Consider the following 22625-nt stretch of genomic DNA (forward strand, 5'->3'; position numbering starts at 1 on the left):
CATGTTTGAGAATATAGGGACGTATGGGACTGCTCAAAGACAGTAGTCCTCAAATTGCATCTCTGACCTGCTCATTAAACGAGCGTCAGTGACGACCGCACAGCCCAAGTAGGGGATTTTGTCTCTGATCTCAAACTTTCTTGGACAGCGTAAGATTGTCATACCGACCTTCAGCCATCCCAGGATATTCTGTAATATTCGCACTGAACACAAATGTTCAAACCCAACTGAGCCTCTGTAATCCGAAGGTTAGCAATTCAAACAAGTACATGTAAAATCCCATAGTGATTGCCAACGAGCACATTGCTGCCCTACAGCTTAATTTACAAGGCTCTGGTCTCGTTGTTGTGCGCTTGTAAACAGACTGGGGACTACCGGTAAGCTTCATAATGAAGAATTGTGACGGGTGAAATGAAGAATGCGATCTTTATCTCCTAACGTATTGCACAAGTTGACTGCAGGTATTTACTTAAAAAGTAGCTGCAAATATTCAAATGTATAAAATAAAAAAATCCTAAGAAATAGTTTAAACAGTATTGAAAAAAACATCCCATGGCTATTTCCAAATAAGGTATACCGCCCAAGCCTAGTGTACACCAGGCTTAGGAACCAGTAGGACTAACTTAGGTTTGTCGTGCCACACGTGACTACTTATTTTTAGCTCTGAGGAGAATATAGGTCTATGAACCAACACAGCTGGATTCCAAGATATTTCAACTCGTCAAAGCAAGTGTCTACAAATAGACCTACCAGCCCACTACCCCAAGTACCCCATCACAGAAATAGCATTGCCCCCCCTGTCTCTCACTCCGGGGTGAAGTTTCCACTAGATACAGATCTAGATACAACTTCCTCTCCCCCAATCCTTACCTTTACAATTAGTGGGGGAAATGCTAAAACTGACCCACGATCGGTGTCTAGGTGCAACTTAAACGCCCTTTTTCTCTTTCTGTCTCCAGACATTCTGTCCCTGAGTCATGGCGGACAGGAGAGCGGAGAAGTCATGTGAAGAAGCCAGCGGATCGTTAGCCAGGCGGGAGTACGAGGTGGCGGTGAGCCACTGCACAGATGCGCTGCTGGCCCTCGGCCCCCCGGCCCCTCCCAGCCCTGGAACCCCCACATCCAACCCCCCCAACGACACGGTTACCCCCCTCCGCAGCCGCGCCCTGCTCTACAGGATAGCCGCCCTGCTACAGCTGGTGAGGCGTCAGACTGATCTGGGATGCACACCTTTCGACCCACTCCCCCAGTGTGGCCCACATATGGGTTTTTAAGTGTGTTCAAGTAAAGTGTCATAAGCCCATCTTGACTTGGATTTGTTTTCTGAGAACCAGATAAAACGACCAAGGTCCCACCTCCTTTCATTTCTCTGCCTCTAACTGCACTGTTATCTCCTTCTAGCACTAAAATGATACCCCACTACTTAAGCCTCACGATTATAGACACTGCTTAAGTACCATAATTATATTGCGAGTGACTCTGCTCTGAGTAGCGAAGATATCCGTTCTGGGCTCTTATCTAAGACTCAGTCAGGACCTCTGTCATATAAAACCCACCTTTACGAGGACAGTCATTCTGCTGCTTTGACTTTCTGTTTACTTGTTTTCTTTCTACCACCAGAAAAACTATGATCAAGCAGATGAAGACTGCAAACATGGTGAGTTGGTGGAGTACTTATCATAGTGAAGACATAACCCATTGTATTGAAGGTCCATCCCCAGGTTACAGTCATATACAAACTATAGACTTGGCTAGAGGATGCATTTGCCATAAAGCCTGTTTTTGCATGGGCAGTACCATGGAGTGCTTTCACCATTTTAAAACTCGTAGAAGATGACATTGACTACTTAAAAATTAGGCCTGGGAATTGCTAGGGACCTCACAATAAGATGTTATCACGATACTTAGGTGCCAATATGTATTTTGATTCTCTATGTATTGCGATTTGAATACAATGATTTTATTGCGGTTCGATGTTCCAAACATATTGCTAAGCCTATGTCAGCTGCAGAGAGACGAGAGAGCGTGAGAAAATGAGTTTTGATCCGTTAGGGAAATAAAAGTGCTGAAAACAAATTCTCTCTATTAAAAAAAGATGGAAAACAAGCTATGAAGGAAAAATACTGGAGGTTTGGTGCAGCCTATTAGCTCAAACCTTTGTATTGAAATATTGTTAAACCAATACGATATCATCAAGTAATAGCCCGATATGTAATATATATATATATATATATATATATATATATATATATAATATATTTAAAAAAATGGAATTTACCCAGCGCTATTGTGGCAAAGACGCCCTCTATCCAACTCTAAGTGTAACACAGTCCTACTCAACAGACCTTAAGTTTTTATTGGCAATTAGTCATCTCAAATAGTTTCATTGCTATTAAAATCATTCTAGACATGATGATCTGCTAAACAAATGTTAGGGTTAGAAACAGGTCAACATTTTGGGTAAATGTCAGCGCTAAGGTTCATGCTCAAGTTAGTGAAGACTTACAAGACAAGTGGTTTGCATAACATCAGCTGTCGTAGCCGCGTGGAGCGGGACTTCTGCACGCCATGCCTGCTTCAGTAGCTAGCTTTGCCCATGTCAAGACAAGCAGTTACAATAACATTGGTGGTCATAGCCCTGTGTCGCAGGACTTGACCACACCATGCCTGCAGCTATGCCCATGTCATGTGACTTGGGTGGAGAGAATGCAGTTCGATGTGATGGGAGTGAGCACACGTTCCATGCAATGTAGTGCGGTGCGATCATGCACAGTAACGTTCCCTGTCGTCCTGTGTGTGTTTATTGTAGTTCTGGCCGAGGAGCTGGCCAAGGGAGACGGGTCGTTTCAGGCCAGCCTGCGCTGCATGCTGCTGGACGGCAGCCTGCACGAAGTGGCTGGCCTCCTCTCCAAGTCCCTGTTTGGGGAGCCTCTGGTAACACTTGCTCCCGTCCTTACTTCACTGTTAACCCTGCCTCTTCAACATCTACACCATCTTTTTCACCCCCCTTAGTTCACCACCTCCTCTTTCTCCCTCTGTTATTTTCCCCCACACCTTCTTCTCCTCCTTTTCCACCTCCCCCTCTTTCTCCTTCTGCCTTTTCCTCCTTTTCACCCCTCTTCTCCCTTCACCTCCTTTTTCCTTCTCTTCCATTTTGCTCCTTTTTCCTCCACCACCTCCTCCTATAACTGATCTATGGAGACAAACACAGCCATTTAGCTCTGAGAGCAGCTGGAACATTTGGTTCCTTTTGACTTTTCCAGGAAATGTCCTCTGGGTTTTTTTTATGAAGCAGGTTCTCTCAGCACAGAGGAAGTGTTCATGTTGACTGTTGAATCGATATGCTCTTAAGGGTTTGTAGCTGTGTTATTCTCCAGCCTCTCTACATGGGGGTAAATGTCAGAAAATAGCAAAATACTAGTGTTGCATATCTCAATTAACTTGGAAAAAAAGTTATTCCTAAAATATCAATACCTTTTTAGATTAACAGGCAGTGCCCAAGTGACCGTTTCAATGTTGTGATTTATTTTTAAGTGTGTGATGCCCTGTTCCGGTGTCAGGAAACAAGCTTGATTCTCACACTGTCCCTTAAAACTCCCAACAGCAGATAACTTTCAACAGTGAAACGTGAAGCCTGAACACTCTGGTGTCTTATCTGGCAACCAAAAAGCATAGATATGAAGTCCGTTATTTGTTCTCAAGTTGACTAGAACCAGGGAGCAACAAACATGCTGCTGCATTAAGTATAAGAATCATAAGCGGCATCCACATAACCATTTTTACCAGCCTGTGAACAGATTTGGTTTTCGGATTAACAATGTGTTATTCAGAGAATTTATGTATCGAGTAATATTTTATATTGACCAGTGACTCTGCCAAGTCTCTTTAATTGATATAGTCTAAAATCCTTTTGGATATGCTTGCTGATATTGTATGTGTTGTAATGTGTTTCCTGTACCTTCTCTTCTTCAGAATGGCATCGTCACAAAGGACTTAACTAGATTAAAAATGCTTCTCTCAGAAATTGAAGTAAGTGTTTGTGAGGTGGTCTTGACTTATGTTTCTGACTATTGATTATATTTAAAAGTGAATGACACTGAAGATTTATCACACGTTGCAGTTCTCGAGGTCAACTAATTGTTTGAGTGGACATTAAATGTTATTGTCTTATGAATACAATACTTTCTCTTTCTCACAGGCCATTCGTAGCGAAATGGCTACAGAATATACAGACGACAACGAGGAAGGTGAGCAAGTCGTCCTCACGTGGGGGGGGGGGATATATATATTTGGATGCGTTTTATATATGTCAATTGGATTTCACAGCTTGTGCTCAACACAGTCAGGCTCAATGCTCAGATTTGCTTCGAAAAGGAAAGCTCTCTGGTTGCAGGATATCGAAAGACCAAGCCTTTAGAATTGGATTTCATTTTCACTTTGACTCAAGTCTCAAAAGCTTGACTCCAAAGTCTATATGTAGGTGCTTATTTACTGTGTGAGTGGGATGTTTTGTTGATGCAGTTATGTCTTTGTGGTCAAAAGTACGGGATGGATGGCAGTTTCGCCCCCCGCCTAGAGGAGTTACCAGCAGTGAGGAGTACACGCTGTGTAAAAGGTAATGCTATCATGCGTTGCTGACTATGTTATACCGGTGGCGTAAGACCATAGTTCATATAACATATTACAAGACAAGTTTAACAAGTAATTGGCATGTTGTATGCAATCACTTTGTCACATTTGTACAGTGAGTGGCCTACAATTAAAGCCATTGTTATTGCACCTGCATTATGTCCACCTGCTGCAAACATGGGCTTGCTTTACAAGCAATAAACATTGTATTAGTGCTTGTTACCTAGCTGAGTAACCGACACAGTTTTTCAGTGTCTGTTCAGAAGGTGGGGCCCTTTTGGCTTTTGGTCCTTGGGGGTTGGATTCCCGGACACTATTGGAAATGAGAACCACGTAACAAGTTGACGCCACCCGGTTGAATGTCCTGTTGTCCTCGCCGTGCTCCTCCAGGTTCCTGGAGCAGGGCCTGTGTCGCTACGGTGCCCAGTGCACGTCGGCCCACTCCCGGGAGGAGCTGATGGAGTGGCAGAAGCGCTACGCCTCGCGCCTCATCCGCCTCAAGCAGCAGCAGGAGAGCAAGCACTTCACCGAGAACTACATGGAGGCGCTCATCGAGAAGTGGATGAACTCTCTCTCCCCTGAGAAAGTGGTGAGTCAACCCCTAGTCTAGTTGCTTGGCCTATGGCCTTAATAGACTAGTGTTAAAATACACCCTCCCTTACTGGAAGTAATCACTGATTTTTAACGAGTGGAGGATAAGGCCGGATAAGCTGTTTGCTTGGGTCTTCAAATGCGTTAACACGAGCTCCCTTCCTCGGAGTAATCACTGATCTAACCCAAATTGAGAGGTGGTCAGATCAGGGGTTAGTACTTCAAGGAGGGGAGGAAGCAAAGATGCTTGTATTGGGACAGAGCCCGTGAGGCTGATACAGGTGTAGATGCCGTGCTGCTGTACTCTCAGCATATATATATATTTTTTTTTGTTATTTGACTCTTTCATTTTGTCTACTTATCTCAAACTGCCCTTTTTTAAAATGTACATTCTATTAAGAGGTTATGTCCTCGTTTTAGCCAGGCTTTTATTTTGTTCAACTCTCAACCTGTGTTCTGTTCCTCTGCCGTAGCTGAGTGACTATTTGGATGGCGTCAACGTGGAACACAGCTCCAACCTCTCCGTAACTGTCACCACCAAGAAATCAGCTCACTCCTGGACCTTCTCCCTGTTCTGCAAGGTAACAGGGGCTCTGTCTCACTCAATGTCAGCACACCAAATACCACCCATATTCCTTATACATGGCACCCTATTCTCTATATAGTTCACTACTTTTGACTATGACCCATAGAGTTTTTGGTCAAAATCAGTATATAGGGAATAGAGTGCTGTTTGAGATGCAACCAATGGTTTCAAATAAATATATTTCCAAAAGCACCACACAAGTAGATTTAGATTTGAAATCAACATCTGGCTGTTATCTGTAGGTCGTACACGGCCATATCATTTATAAGCAACTTTGATAAAGACTGCTCCTACGCAGAGGAAAGCTCTGCATGTTGATTTTGCCGGCAGGTTGGTCATGTCGACCTTTATCAAGACATTATCATAACACATAAAATAATTGTGCAGAGGTCGTGTGTGGGAGAAATTTGTATCATTGACAGAAGTTGTATTGATTTCCCCCCCCACCATTCCCAGCACCACAGCAGGAGACCATGTACTTATGCGTCTGAACATTCACTCTCAAAGGCCAACTTTTTCATATACCCATTGATATACTCTTAGACACTAACTGACTGACAATGCTTCCAAAGAGCACTCACATGTGACGCAAAGTAGCCCTTTATCTCTGATTACCCACTTTCACAATTTCTGCCCCTCCCCCTCAGCCTGTGAGGAAGCTGTACCGCATCGCCCTGCTCTACGACGCCCACCGACCCCACTTTTCCATCACGGCTGTGTCGGTTGGCGATGCCGGCGCCCAGCGGCTGCAGGCGGCGGCCGAGGGCTGCCAGGAGTGGACGGCGGGCGAGGAGGCGCTGGCGGCTGACAACGGCATGGACCACTGCGTCTACACGGTGGTGGTGGGCTTCAGCACCGAGATTTTCGGCACCTTCCGCCAGACCATAGTCTTCGACTTTGGCTCGGAGCCCGTGCTGATGCAGCGCATCATGGTGGACGCCGCCTCCATAGAAGGTTTGTTTGTGGGTTTTTTTGTGAGAGATTTTAACATTTTCAGTTAAACAAAAACCTCCCACCCTCCCTCATTAGTCCAAGTTTCTAACACAACAATAAAACTAAAATGATTAGCAAAATAGAAGTTAGGTTATATTGATAATGGTTTGCACGTGTGACATTCCTTACAAGGCCTCAAAGTGCTTAGCAATGTAATAGGAGGGAACTGAACCCTGTCCACCACAATGTGTAGCACCAACATGAGTGGTACGGCAGCCATATACCGTTCATTCGGGAAGTATTCAGACCTTTTAACTCTTGCCACATTTTGTTACGTTACAGCTTTACTCTAAAATTATCAGTCTACACACAATACCCCTTAATGACAAAGCAAAAACAGGTTTTTAGAAATAAGTATTCAGACCCTTTACTCAGTACTTTGTTGAAGCACCTTTGGCAGCGATCACAGCCTCAGGTCTTCTTGGGTATGACGCTACAGACTTTCGACTTCTTTTACTCACTATTTCAGATGTGCAAATGCAATGTTCATTGTTCTTTTTATCCTTTGGCTATGTAAAAAAAAATATATATATATATATGTGTGTTCTGGCCAGTCCTCATAGCTTTAGTAGCAGACCAATATTCCCCATGATTTGGGCCAGGTGGAATCTGTGTGGGCAGAATTTTCCTAAGCTCCTCTCCCTAAGCTGGAAGAGGATTTGAAATAAAGTAATACTTGTGGAATCAAACGTCAGAAAATTCATAACACTGTTGGCCATTATTATGTTTACAGACATGCATGAAAGCGATTTGATAATTCTATAGGATTGGAATAATTTAATAATAATTTAATAATTCTATAGGATTGGAATAATAATATAGGTCTCTATGAATAAGAACCTGCAGATTCTGTCTCATCTCACCCCAAATCCCCTGTGACTTACAGGAAAATGTATATATGGCCCATGCGGGAATCCAACGCACAACCCTGGTCTTACCAGCTGAGCCATCAAAACACAAGTGCAGGCCAATATTTAATTTTTTAAACCTTTTTATTTATCTAGGCAAGTCAGTTAAGAACAAATTCTTATTTACAATGACGGCCTAGGAACAGTGCGTTAACTGCCCTTGTTCAGGGGCAGAACGACAGATTTTTACCTTGTCAGCTTGGGGATTTGATCCAGCAACCTTTCGGTTACTGGCCCAACTCTCTAATCACTAGGCTACCTGCCGTCTCCAATTACCCTCATGCTCAAGTGTCAATATTAATGATGGAAGGTGTGGTTTTCACAAACCCTCACATCTCCCTCTACAGACCTGGAGCACCTAATGCAAGCCAGGCAGCAGCTCCTGATGACGGCCAAGCGCTGGGACCCGTCCTGCAAGACCATCGTGGAGTTCAGCCCCAACGAGACGGTTGACCTGGACCGCAGCCTGCTGGCTCGCTACCAGATCCCTCTGTCGGCCGACCAGCTCTTCACCCAGTCGGTCCTGGACAAGACCCTGACCCGGGACAACTACCAGGCCCGCCTGCACGACCTGCTCTACATCGAGGAGATCGCCCAGTACAAAGAAGTCAGCAAGTGAGAGCCTCTTTGTTGTTGTAGTCTGTTTCCAATCAATCCTATTCTGAAAACCTTCAACCATTGACAATGGGTTGTAATTGCTAAAAATACACTTTTTAAATAGCACTTCCATTGCTAGTGATAATTGTCTTCTAATTGTAAAAAGTGTGTACTTATTTTGAGTATGTTTTCTCCGAAGGGTTGGTCCTTTAGTGCTCCTTTTTATTTAGTTTTAGTCAGTCACGCCTCTTGATACCTGCGAATATACATTTTAGTGTAATGTTTTATGTAGTGTGTAGACAGTACTGAGCGACAGTCTGGATTGAGCAGGGGTCTGTGAGACTGGCTCACCACAAGGTGTCAGAGTCGATCTTCCACAGTAAAGGGGTGTGTTTACACTACACACGTGGCCCAGGCACACAGCTAAAGCCCATTTGATTATGCATATCTCCTCTGCATCCCCAGAGATTTCCCCAGACCAGGACATTTTTGTTTTAGAATAGAAGTAATTTCTTGTATGAACTAAGGCGTCTCCCCAAACCCCCCCTGTAATTCGACACCCGCTGCTGTCCTCAGTGGAAGGTGAGAAGGAGAACAGGTTATCATAGCAATCCAACCCTGATTAAGACCTAATCAAAGGCCCCCCAAGCCTTCGCTCAGTCAACCCGGTGGAAGGAACCAGGGTTTCCTTCACTGTTCCCCTCCCCCACTCCTTCACTGTTCCCCTCCCCCACTCCTTCACTGTTCCCCCTCATCCACTCCTTAACTGTTCCCCCTCATCCACTCCTTAACTGTTCCCCTCCCCCACTCCTTCACTGTTCCCCCTCCCCACTCCTTCACTGTTCCCCCTCCCCACTCCTTCACTGTTCCCCCTCATCCACCCCTTCACTGTTCCCCCTCCCCCACTCCTTCACTGTTCCCCTCCCCCACTCCTTCACTGTTCCCCTCCCCCACTCCTTCACTGTTCCCCTCCCCCACTCCTTCACTGTTCCCCCTCATCACTGTTATTGTCATTTGCCTGGGGCTGTGGAATGGATTCCTCTCAATCATCCAATTTACCATTGAGGGCCGGTTTCCCGGCAAACAGATTAAGCTGAGACCTGGACAAGAAGCATTTTCTATGGAGATTCTCCATTTGAAAGTTATTTTATGTCCAGCATTTTCTATGGAGATTCTCCATTTGAAAGTTATTTTATGTCCAGGACATAATCTATGTCCGGGAAGTATGTCTTAATGTGGCGTTCAAGGACCTGTGAATTTCTGGTTTTGCATGCATGCTCATCTGATTCAATACAGACTATGTAATAGTTTATATAGTACACAATATTAGGATATATAATACAAAAATGAATATTGTATTAATACTACTATAGTGTAGTCTAATGTCCCTGTCAAATACCATTCACAGTATTGCTGTCTTGATAAAGAGAGATTGATCTCAGAGTTATTTTCGCTGTCCATGAACCACACTTGACTACTTGGCACAACTCGTGTCTTTTTCTTTTTTTTCTTTCCAAACAAATGATCGTTCAACGGTCAATCTGCAATGCTGTCTAATTGTTAAGGTCCCTAGCTTACCTAAGGGACTCCCAAAGCTGACAAACATATGGTCCAAGTCAGTTTTGCCACACTGCTGAAATAGCAATTGGTAGATTTTCATGCCAAACAAACCCAGATTCTTTTTCACAACACAAACATATTTTTACCACAAACAGCTGTCTATGTGAATGCCTCCGGGCAAAACATTTGCCATGTAAACCACTGTGGATCACAACAATCACTGTTTGCATATAAATGAGCAGGATGTGAAAAGGTCAAATTTCAGGAAGTAAAGAGGTTACACTGATTCAACCTTATTCCAGTTAAACATGGTGCATATTTAGCAATGAGTCCAGTCTCATTTCATTGTTAGCTATCTTTGCCACTGTCCTACCCTCTCTCCTCCCAAGTTCAACATCAAAGTCGCCTCCGCACTGGCTAACAATGCTAATGTCTATTTCCACTTAAATTAGGCCTAATACTAATGTCCATTTCTGGCTAACTTCGTTCAGGCCTACTCTCCACAACTCCCGCCTCTCCTCTGTCACATCATTTTCGAACAACGCTAATGCTCCCGTCCCTCAACTAATTTCTGGCTGATGACAAAATGTCCTCTCCCACCAGGTTCAACATCAAAGTCAACCTCCAGCTGGTCACCAGCTTCATGCTGACGGGCATCTCGGGTGGCGCCAAGTACGCCCAGAATGGACAGCTCTTCGCCCGCTTCAAGCTGACTGAGACGCTGTCGGAGGACACACTGGCGGGCCGACTTGTCATGACCAAGGTGAACTCTGTCTTGCTGTTGCCCCTGGCCCGCCAGGAGTGGTGTAGCCAGCCCCCTGGGGTCAAGGAGCGGGTCTACGAGGCCTGCATCGAGGAGAAGACCAAGGACTACATCTTCCTGCGGATATGCAAGGACTGCTGCGAGGAGCTGGGGTTGATACCTGACAGGGAACTGCAGGTACGGACCAAATACATCGTTGTATAACACTGTGATTGGCCTAGCAACAAGTTGCTACGGAAGAGTCGATTGGTTAGAATAGATTTATTTTTCAATTGAGATTTGAAACATGACAGCTGCCACAATAGGTGTTTTTTTAAATGTATTTTTGTGGGTAGGTAATTGGATGAACAGATCCAATGTCATTTTAGCCATGTTCCAATATGGAGGATGTTGGATTTGTTCCCTGTAGTTCAATACAACGCATAATCACACCATGGGTGAGGTCTAATGTGTTTGAGTCACAAGGACATCTCCCTTGACATGGCTTCAGCCTCAAAGCTTGTTTATGTCCCATGTCATCACGAACAGAAGCGGTGGCATAGAAACTATTCTCTTGAGTCAGGGGAACTGTTTAAACCCCTTAAAGGCCCACCGCCCCATCCTTATTTCAGTCTTTTCAATCTCCCATTTCACTGTGTCCTCTGCCATTTGAGAGCTAAGAAATCTTTAATGAAAGGGTCACCTCTCCAACGTCTGATGCTTTAGCGAAAGCAAACTCTCGGGGTGAAAGGTCCCAGTATCGATTGCCACTTCACAAAGGTTAGCGCCGTCCACGGTAAGGCTGGCGCTCCAGGGAAAATTGCACTCTCCCAGCGCGGCGAGAGATCCCAATTACTTTGCCCAGTGGCGTCTAAAGGCTGTTCTTACCCGCCGGTGTGAATGATGGGCTGGCGGGGGAAAGCGAGGCCCGGGCATGAGCAATTATCCAAACAAGCCTGTTGCAGGGAATATAATCTGTCCGTCCGTGTTTTGGAGCAGCTCATGTCTAGCTAAGTGATTAGGACAGAGCCCGTAGCGACGGGGGAATTAAAGCTAGCTATCTAGCCACCCGGTGGAAACCCGTGCTAGCACTTTGTGTAGCTGATGGCTATGATGCGAATGAAAAATCTGGTAAACGGAAAGGCTTTCCCCAAAAACCTGTTTTAATTGAATGTTAAGTACAAACCTGGCAGAATGACATCATGGCATCATTATTTGCATTCATCCAGTGAGTATTTGTTTAGCTAATTCTACCTGCGCTACAAAAACAATCCCAGCGTCTTTCTAGGTACGCAATGGAATTAAATTGTAACTGCCTGTATACAATCCGCGATGTGGAGAACACGTCTGGATTCTGTGATTCCTTCCATTTAAAATGGAATTCAACAATATTCCCAAAAATTAAGTTAGTTAATTTGCACAGGTTTTTTGTTGTTGCACATAAGACATGAACAGAATGCATCAGTGATTCGCATTTCCTGCAACTTTGTGAAGAGGCAATGAATATATGTAGCCATTAGCATGATTGTAATTGAAAGGCTTTCCCAAGAACCTCAGTTAAATGTTAACTACACAAAGTAGCCTATGCTTACTTGACAGAATGATATCATTGTTATTTGCATCAATCCAGTGGTTATTTGTTTTGCAAATTCTACCATCACATGTGCTTGCACTACAAAAATATATATAAACAACAGCCTTTTTCAATGGGCACTCTGGAATTAAAGGGTGACTACACCAACAACAAAACATATTTTCCCAGACCTCAAATGGTATCCTGATGTGGTGTAAGTATTGTTGTGGGCTTCAACCATTTTCTATTAAAACAGTGTGATTTTTGAGAGTGAAAAACAGGGGAAAATAATACCGATGTTTATAGGGCCCTATAAATGGTTGCCCCTGGTCCGTTAAAAAGGAGCGAGGGAGACCGCCACTTTGAATTTGTAACAACCATCTTAGCATTGCGTTGATAGGCCATTGAGTAATATGTCAGTTATGTAGTTGTTTAGAGCCAATTGTTTCCAGCTGAACCTTTCTAAACTGCATCTTTATTTAGTCTCAAGACACTTGGTTTGAGTGACCTAAATAAGTGACCACACTGTCCATGAGTGACCACTCCTGTGTTCCCCTCTGCCCCAGGTGGAGCTGCAGTTTCAGTTGAACCGCCTGCCCCTGTGTGAGATGCACTATGCTCTGGACCGCATCAAAGACAACGGCATCCTGTTCCCAGACGCCAGCCTTACACCCACCATCCCCTGGAGCCCCAACAGGTACTACCCCCCCCCCCCCCCCCCCCCCCCCCCCTTAGACCAGGAGTATTTCAATCTAAGCCTGGAGGACTGCTGGTCTTCTGTTCTACCTGAGAATGAATTGCAACCACCTGGTGTCCCAGGTCTAAATCAGTCCTTGAGGAAAATAATTAAAATCAGGAGTGGAACTGGCTTCGAGATCTAGATTTGAATCTGTCTGCCATAGATCCTCCAACCCCTTTTCCATGGTGTGCAAACCGCTTCTGGGCAAGCGTTGCTAGTCATAATCTGCCCAACAGGCCTCTTACTCAATCTCCTTGAACCATGTGAGGTTTTCACATTAATTTTGGCAGATATAGGTTATAATAGGTTATTGCGTAATCTTTCTTGAAATCAAAAAAAGGCCTTTTTTTGATTTCAAGAAAGATTACGCAATAACCTATTTGTGTGTTAAATGTTATTCTAGCTTGCATACTCCTTTAGGTTAAGTTTAGTAGTCTCCCTGAAACATGCATGGTAAATTAGGTTTACTTATACTTTCACACCGAAATGAAGTTGAGAAAGGTTTCCCGCGACTAGCTGTCCTCGCTGACTAGGCGGACATTTTGAAGAGCTGTTAGTTCTCCCGGCTTTAGATATCTCTTCTAAAGACGGACACATTTTGGAGGGCCACAGAGTAATCTTAATTGACGCGAACCCAAGAGTCAACAATGTCAAGCCTAATCTCTTGCTTCCAAATAACTCTTATCTGGTTTCCTGAATATGATTAACACTTGTATATAGGCTTTGATTTAATGAGCTAAAGCTTTTGCTACTGAAAGATCAAGTCAGACTCTAATTCCTGCGTTTTATATATGTTTTTGCAGTGGTGGCCATAATTTAAATGCATAAAGGGGAACACTTACTAAATTGAAAATGGTTATTAGTACAATAACCACCTTAACTAGCTCCATATGGCAGTAACCCGATTTGGATAAAGTTCCTAAATACTATGGGTCCATGTATGCTTCACCTCATTAAGAAAATGGTATGAGAATAAGTAGTGTTAAAAATGGGTTTTAAATATATGGAAAGTGTTGACTGTTTAGAATAAGTAGGTTATATTGCTTGTTATGTAGGCCTAACAAAGCCCCTGCTTTGCCTGACTGCATGGTGACTATTGACTGCCATGTTGATTGGTCATGAATAAGCTAATTGGCCAGCGCCAATGCACTTGTCTCCTGTGTCTGGGTTTCTCAGACCAGCTGTGCACCCTGTGTGTGTCCGCTTTGTTTCACCGCCCATACACAGTGCTTTCGATCAGCCTCAACCTCAACCCTCCTCTTCCCTCAGACCTCATTACTCTGTGGGTGTAGCAGCCCAGCTCAGTGTTATGCCCTGACCTGGCTCTCCATTCATCCCCACTGATCCCTGAACCCGTCCCTCTGCCTCTACCTATTCACAGCCCCTTCTCGGTGCTTGCAGCTGCCTTTAGCAAGGCTGGGCCTGTATACGATCGACCGGGCGGGCTGTTCAACTCCACTGGGCCAGTGCTTTCTAATGAGGACTGCGATGCTAGTAGACTGGGAGACTGGCCCACGATTTATCACACTTAAGAGGGTGTGTTAGTGGGGTTTAGTGTGTAAATGTGTGTGAGGGGACCAATGTCCCCTCCTTGTGTCAGGGACCCCACGAGCAATGCTGCTTGTTCGCCAGCCAGCCAACTAATCGACTTACTTTCCATGCGAGTCATCTTCCTCCCCCATCTCATCCCCTCTCTCTGCCACCCTGCAGGCAGTGGGACGAGCAGCTGGACCCGCGTCTCAACGCCAAGCAGAAGGAGGCCATCCTGGCCATCACCACGCCTCTCACCATCCCCCTGCCCCCTGTGCTCATCATCGGGCCCTACGGCACGGGCAAGACCTTCACCCTGGCACAGGCTGTCAAGCACATCCTCAGGCAGGACGACAGCAGGTGAGGCGGGCACCACACAGCAACTCTGCTATGTCCAGATAGGTCTCTCTAAAAGGGCAAAGGGTGAAAGGGCAAGGTTACTCCTGCTCCCGGGGGCTACCAGCTTCCTTGGAGTTGATGTTTAGTTCAGAAAACACTCGGGGTGACATTGTCAAGTTGGGTGTATCTTTCCGATCAGAATGTGTCACGGAAAGCAATTGGGGGGTGTGTGGGTTATGGGAATGTCTGTCGATTGGGATTGAGGCAGCGATTGGTTGGTTGATTGTGTTTGGATGGTTCATCTCCGTTCAAGTGAACCATTAGACAATTGGATTGTCATTACAACGGCCTGTTATCTCATGTCCAACCGAATGCCATGATGTAATAGAATGCAAAATTGCCTGAAGATTCACATTCTCTTGTTAGTACGGCGAGGCGCTGGCAGGAAATGTATATTGGCTGGTGTAAAAATAGGAAACGACAATGTTTTAGGTTTTTATTTAAAAAAATTGTAGAATACATTGTGGCATTTGGCCTTGAACATAAGATACGTTTTAATTTTATAAAGCCTTCATACATAATTTATTTAAAAAATATGTTCTGAAAAATGTGTTGGAATGCAATATTCATCTGGAACTTTCCAACTGACGATGATAAATATTAAATGGTGGGAATGAATTATGGATGTTTTAAAAGCCAATACAAGGAGGGTGATTGACCCCTATAGACGGTTATTCATCATCATGTTAACTTTCTGAGAAATAGGAACTTAAAATCCACGGTTAAGTGCACAGCGTTCCTGCAGCGCTGTTTAAGGGACGTGTTAACATGTTCACTTCAAAATGAAGGTCCTAGAATTGTCAGTATGGCCTGAAAGTAGAAAGAGTAGGAGTTTGAGCACTTCTGGTCAGTGCTTCTCCGACATACCTACTTGTCTTTCATTGTTATGGCCTGGAGTTTTACCTTGGTCAGATCACATGGTCAACAAAATCTCCTGGCTGTATTTATTTGTTAAATATCTCTTAAGTGCTGACACATTTATCCCCTTTCTTTCACAGGGTCCTCATTTGCACCCATTCCAACAGTGCAGCTGATCTGTACATAAAGGACTACCTTCATCCATACGTAGAAGCGGGCAACGCGCACGCAAGACCTCTCAGGTAAGGGTCTGTAGAAACGCTCTACAAGGGGTTTGCAGCACCTCTTCAGAACACTGACACCCTCATAAGATTTATTCCAAGATATTTATATATATATTTTTCCCATTACAGTACCCAACCTTGAGAATTCATTGCTTACAACATCTTTAAAGGAGCATGTCTGCCCGTCTGAAATCAATCCCCCACCTCTTGTGAACAGTGTGCTTTCAGGCGTTCAGTTCTCCCTGCTGGCTGTAGCCTGAGACATCAACAAACCCAAATCCACTCATAGTTGTATCAACTCCATGGAATCGCAGTCAAAACCAATGATCGCTCAATCAATCAAATGTATTTCTAAAGCTCTTTTTACATCCGCAGATGTCTCAAAGTGCGATACAGAAACCCAGCTTAAAACCCCAAACAGCAAGCAATGCAGATGTTGATGTACGGATGGATCGGATTGATCCATCCACGTAATTGAGGTTAGAGGTGCAGTGGAACAGGAACAGCGTTTTCCTTATGGCAGTGAGCTTGGCAGACCTCGCTCTTTCTGAGGAGATGTGTCCTGGCCTCACAACACAGCAGCTGTGACATGAAGACTCTCTCACATTCCTCCCTTTCTCATCTACACTCAATCTCCTTCTTACGACTGCTGCTTCAGTGACTTCTAATCACAGTAACTGTAATCCAGCCCCCCCCCCCCCCCCCCAAACAAAATAGAAATGTATCCCTGACTTCTAGCCAGACCCCATGTGTCAGTGAAGGGCCTGCAGGGGGAACAAATGACTTGTTACACTTGACTGATGGCCTGATACCAAGGGCTGTGTTGGGAATCCCACTATAATCGCCATGTAATTGGGCTATCAGCCAATTTCTCCTGAGGCTTTGTGTGCTTAGCCAAGTGAGAAGGCCATAAGTGTACATGCTGAAGGCGATACACAGACAGTTCTTTAGGTCAGCTAAACCCCATAAGGAATGAGACGAGATACAACCAATGGAGTGTTATGGAAATGTCAGGACAGTTGCTAAGAGTATGAAAAGTCGAGACTGTGTCTCTACTTGTCAATTGCAAGTTCAGCAATTGAAATGTAAAATAAATAAGTAACCCCGAATAACAAGTCAATGGATACTTCTCAATGTTAACATGTATCTGCTGCTTTTTGGTTTTTGTCAGCCCAGTTTGTCTGGAATTAACCATCCCACTGTGTCCTCTCTCTCTCTGCTCCCAGGGTTTACTTCAGGAACCGCTGGGTGAAGACTGTCCACCCGTTGGTGCAGCAGTACTGTTTGATCTCTAACACACAGTACACTTTCCAGATGCCCGAGAGGGAGGACATCCTCAGGCACCGCGTGGTGGTGGTCACCCTCAGCACGTCCCAGTACCTCTGCCAGCTGGACCTGGAGCCAGGTGAGTGGCTAACCGCTGACGTAGCATACACAGCTAACGTAGAATACAGTTGTGCTTGGTTGGCTAACTGCTTACGTAGCAAATATTGCTAATGTAGCAGCATAATACTGTACTGGTGCTTTGTTTGCTAACTGCTTACATGGCTAATATTTTCTTAACTCTTTTTGAACTGCACTGTTAAGGGCTTGTAAGTAAGCATTTCATGGTAAAGTACACTTGTTGTATTTGACGCATGTGACATAAAGTTTGGTTTTGATTTAATGTTGCAGCATATACTGGTGCTTGGATTGCTAACTGCTAACATAAGAATACACCGCTAACGTAGCACATGGATAAGGTGAAATGCATAGCTAACATAGTATACACTGGTGCTACAATGACTTGATATGTTGAGCTGTATACCCACATAAATCAACATGGAATACACCGCTAACGTAGCACATAGCTAATGTAGCATATACAGCAAACGTTTCATACACTGGTGCGATAACTACTTCATACACGGCGCTTTATAACCAGGAACAAGTGAGCAATGCAACTGCAAACTGCATGTTTAAACGGCTTAGGCTACATGCAAATTGTATGTATTTACCAAGCAGTTTGGTTTTAACGAGCTCATAAAGTAAACAGAATGACAACGGGGCCTTAAAACGACCCAGACACCCACGTACTGTAGCTACACGACACATCTCAAACCCGCCCCAACGCGTCTTTTGATCAGCCGCCACACCTTCCCCATAACAGCAGGAGAAGGCAGAGAGAGGGAGGAAGTCATTTTAAGATGGAGTATAAAAAGACGGTGAAAACAAACCAATTTGTCAGCGGCGAGCTAATAACCGTCTCTAATGTGTCAGCGGAAGGCTTTGTCTGTTGCTTAGGAACACCATCTGCCTGTATCGAATGCACTTTACTTTATTAGCCCCCCCCCCCCCCCTCGTTTCATCTATCTCCCGCGCTCGCCGTTGATGAAAACCGCCGACAAATGAGGCAATTGGGAGCCCCTCGCGCTCCTTTGTAGTGATAACAAACCACCAATCCAGGACACATGTTGAACAGGTTGCGTTGTCTCTAATCTGTTTTAGTTTGGGTTTGTTAATCCCTCTATGGGCCAGGCTTGTGGCAGCCTATGGTTTGTCTGTGTGTGTGAGTCGACCTAGAGAAGAACATTTTACACCTAAATAGTCTACCTCCAAACACCACCGCACCCCCAGTGCTCTCCTTCCTCCCCCAGCTCAGGCCAAATTCCACGGACGTTGTTAGACACATAATGGAGAGCGGGTATCGAAATGCAATTTGTCCCCTGGTTCTTACCCCCCCCCCCCCCCCCCCCCCCTTCATGTCCGACTGCCCTTGCTCATCAACAGAACAGAACCTGCCTTCCCAGCCTCGAGGCACACTACAGATTATTATGAAATTATCCATGTACATCATCCCTGTACATTATGTGCTGTTTTGCATATTTATGAGGGTGGAGCTGCAAGCAGCAGGGCGCGTTGGCGCCAGCATCACCTTTGGCTGGGGTTTGATGGCTGGGGTTAGAGGTCACCTGTAGTGCATGTTGTTAATGACTCGTGAATTTATGGGGCTTTGGTGTCTTTGTAGTCTCTTAACTGACGTACAGGGTGCCATTCATAAATAACCCTACTACAATAGATGGTCAAATGTGCTTTATATTTAATCTCTTGCTCAAGTGCGACTGCAGTTCCAACGCTCAACGTGAATACAATTGTTGTCGTGCATTTTGCAAAAGGTTTTGTTGTAAAGCTAGATGTGGCCTTACACACACATTCAGAAAATGAATGCATTCCACTCCGGTCTGTTTTGCTAGTACCAAACGTTCAAGAGAAGTCCACCAACCCCTTCAATGAATCCCTTTCTCCACCATCCTGTGAAAATGTTGAGGCGTTTGGACATGGCTAAACAGTGGTTGTTTCTTTCACCTCTCCCTGCCTGCTCTGCTCTGACAGTCCTCGACTATGCCGTTACATCCTCATGCGCCAAGCAGCGTTTGAGCCTTCTAAATCAGGGTAACCGCTCAATCCTTTTCGAACGTCTGCAATACCAGCTTTACTGTGTGTATAGGGGCTACTCTCTGACGTTGAGGTAGAGAAAGAGATGGCGAGATGATGGCAGAAGACAGGCGTGTGACAGGCGTGTGTACCGCATTCATCTTTTTTTTCTGGGTCTTTTTGCTGTCTGCAATCACAAAGCCAGACGGATCAGAAACCAAAAAAGAAAAACTGTCTGTACATAACCTTCTCCTCATGGGCTTAGCAATGTTTGAGTATTTTAAATTGGGGATACCACCGCTCCAACCCTTTCAAACGTCAGCGAAAGCAGCATTGGTGTGTAGTGGCTACTGTTGAAGACGGATATAGAGAAGGGGTAGAAGGTTAACTAACCGTGTTGCTCCTATGTGTTTTTTGATTTGTGGTTAGAGCGTTGGGCCAGTAACCAAAAGGTTGCTAGATCGAATCTCAGAGCTGATAAGGTAAAAATCGTTCTGCCCCTGAACAAGGCAGTTTAACCCACTGTTCCTAGTCCGTCATTGTAAATAAGAATTTGTTCTTAACTGACTTGCCTAGTTAAATAAAGTTGAAATAAAATAGAAATCACAAAACCAGACAGGCGAGACAAAGAAAACATCCCATCTAAAGAAGACCTACAAGTTTACAGAACGAATAGTAAATGAGAGTATTTGTAATAGTTTATTTTTTAGAAAGTTAATCTCTGAATTTTTTTCTATTTGTGGTGCAACAACTAAGACCAATACATCGGAAGGTTTGGTCCCCGATCCAAAAGGACTATATAGCAGCTCTATACCACAGAGCAAAACTATACATAGCAGCAGAACTATACATAGCAGCAGAACTATACATAGCAGCTCTATACCACAGAGCAAAACTATACATAGCAGCTCTATTCCACAGAGCAAAACTATACATAGCAGCAAAACTATACATAGCAGCAGAACTATACATAGCAGCTCTATACCACAGAGCAAAACTATACATAGCAGCTCTATACCACAGAGCAAAACTATACATAGCAGCAGAACTATACATAGCAGCTCTATACCACAGAGCAAAACTATACATAGCAGCAAAACTATACATAGCAGCAGAACTATACATAGCAGCTCTATACCACAGAGCAAAACTATACATAGCAGCAGAACTATACATAGCAGCTCTATACCACAGAGCAAAACTATACATAGCAGCAGAACTATACATAGCAGCTCTATACCACAGAGCAAAACTATACATAGCAGCAGAACTATACATAGCAGCTCTATACCACAGAGCAAAACTATACATAGCAGCAGAACTATACATAGCAGCTCTATACCACAGAGCAAAACTATACATAGCAGCTCTATACCACAGAGCAAAACTATACATAGCAGCAGAACTATACATAGCAGCTCTATACCACAGAGCAAAACTATACATAGCAGCTCTATACCACAGAGCAAAACTATACATAGCAGCTCTATACCACAGAGCAAAACTATACATAGCAGCAGAACTATACATAGCAGCTCTATACCACAGAGCAAAACTATACATAGCAGCTCTATACCACAGAGCAAAACTATACATAGCAGCTCTATACCACAGAGCAAAACTATACATAGCAGCTCTATACCACAGAGCAAAACTATACATAGCAGCTCTATACCACAGAGCAAAACTATACATAGCAGCAGAACTATACATAGCAGCTCTATACCACAGAGCAAAACTATACATAGCAGCTCTATACCACAGAGCAAAACTATACATAGCAGCTCTATTCCACAGAGCAAAACTATACATAGCAGCTCTATACCACAGAGCAAAACTATACATAGCAGCTCTATTCCACAGAGCAAAACTATACATAGCAGCAAAACTATACATAGCAGCTCTATACCACAGAGCAAAACTATACATAGCAGCAGAACTATACATAGCAGCTCTATACCACAGAGCAAAACTATACATAGCAGCAGAACTATACATAGCAGCAGAACTATACATAGCAGCTCTATACCACAGAGCAAAACTATACATAGCAGCTCTATACCACAGAGCAAAACTATACATAGCAGCTCTATACCACAGAGCAAATCTATACATAGCAGCTCTATACCACAGAGCAAAACTATACATAGCAGCTCTATACCACAGAGCAAAACTATACATAGCAGCAAAACTATACATAGCAGCTCTATGCCACAGAGCAAATCTATACATAGCAGCTCTATGCCACAGAGCAAATCTATACATAGCAGCTCTATACCACAGAGCAAATCTATACATAGCAGCTCTATACCACAGAGCAAAACTATACATAGCAACTCTATACCACAGAGCAAAACTATACATAGCAGCTCTATGCCACAGAGCAAAACTATACATAGCAGCTCTATACCACAGAGCAAAACTATACATAGCAGCAAAACTATACGTAGCAGCTCTATACCACAGAGCAAAACTATACATAGCAGCTCTATACCACCGATGGCATCCACCATAAGCACCACAGACCAATGCATTGCTAATGTCTTGAACTTGCTAACCTGCAATGACCCGTGCACCATTTGTTTCAAGGAGCCCAATGAATCACCACCTCATGATAATTAATGGGTCATATGACGGTGCTCTGACTGAAATGGTTTGTGTTGTTCTGTGTCCGCAGGGCTCTTCTCCCACATCCTATTGGACGAGGCGGCCCAGGCCATGGAGTGTGAGACCATCATGCCTTTCGCGCTGGCCAGCAAAAGCACCCGCATCGTGCTGGCTGGAGACCACATGCAGGTAAAACTGTGGTTTAGGAGGAGGTTTATGATGTCATTGGTTTGAACAAACTCTGACCTTTTGAAACAAACTCTCACTGTAACTCCTTTTTTTTAGGGCCTTGATTTTTTATTTTTGGGTCAGGCCTTAATCGTATTCGCTCATGCAAATGACCTCTGCAGACCAACAAATAAAAACCAGTGTATCGCCCAAGTCCTTTACATTTCCGTGTGCTCTGGACTCCGTCGTTAGCCTGAGGCAACTTCACATTGGCCGTGAGTGAAACGGACTGAGGAGAGAAAGAACTTGTCAGAGAGAGCATGTTTACCATTCACAGTCCAGTCAGACGAGGCAAACTAAACTCCGCCTGTCATTCAAGCTTTGTGGAACACTCCAAAGTAGCCTCTTATTTCCGTTTCTTTTTGTGTTCTGGACATTGTTTATTTTAGTGCGACAGGATTAAGAGTGGGCAGTAGATAAATACACCCCGAGGGAGTTTAACCGTGC

General features: G+C 44.3%; 1 protein-coding gene across 3 annotated transcripts in view; it reads left to right on the top strand.

Annotated features, from left to right (window-relative positions):
- Window positions 1-22625, top strand: part of LOC109865701 (probable helicase with zinc finger domain) — a 59574-nt gene that overhangs the window by 4456 nt on the left and 32493 nt on the right. For all 3 annotated transcript variants that reach the window (XM_020454082.2, XM_020454085.2, XM_020454084.2), the window contains exons 2-17: window positions 960-1199; window positions 1621-1657; window positions 2810-2934; window positions 3973-4029; window positions 4199-4247; window positions 4543-4615; window positions 5020-5218; window positions 5694-5801; window positions 6454-6760; window positions 8055-8322; window positions 10468-10804; window positions 12746-12876; window positions 14629-14808; window positions 15846-15947; window positions 17156-17334; window positions 22021-22139. In XM_020454082.2, the coding sequence (XP_020309671.2) occupies window positions 978-1199; window positions 1621-1657; window positions 2810-2934; window positions 3973-4029; window positions 4199-4247; window positions 4543-4615; window positions 5020-5218; window positions 5694-5801; window positions 6454-6760; window positions 8055-8322; window positions 10468-10804; window positions 12746-12876; window positions 14629-14808; window positions 15846-15947; window positions 17156-17334; window positions 22021-22139 (2493 nt within the window). In that variant the 5' untranslated portion in view covers window positions 960-977. The remainder of the gene's footprint in view (window positions 1-959; window positions 1200-1620; window positions 1658-2809; window positions 2935-3972; window positions 4030-4198; window positions 4248-4542; window positions 4616-5019; window positions 5219-5693; window positions 5802-6453; window positions 6761-8054; window positions 8323-10467; window positions 10805-12745; window positions 12877-14628; window positions 14809-15845; window positions 15948-17155; window positions 17335-22020; window positions 22140-22625) is intronic.

Source organism: Oncorhynchus kisutch, linkage group LG20 (assembly GCF_002021735.2).
Source record: "Oncorhynchus kisutch isolate 150728-3 linkage group LG20, Okis_V2, whole genome shotgun sequence".
Taxonomy (NCBI): domain Eukaryota; kingdom Metazoa; phylum Chordata; class Actinopteri; order Salmoniformes; family Salmonidae; genus Oncorhynchus; species Oncorhynchus kisutch.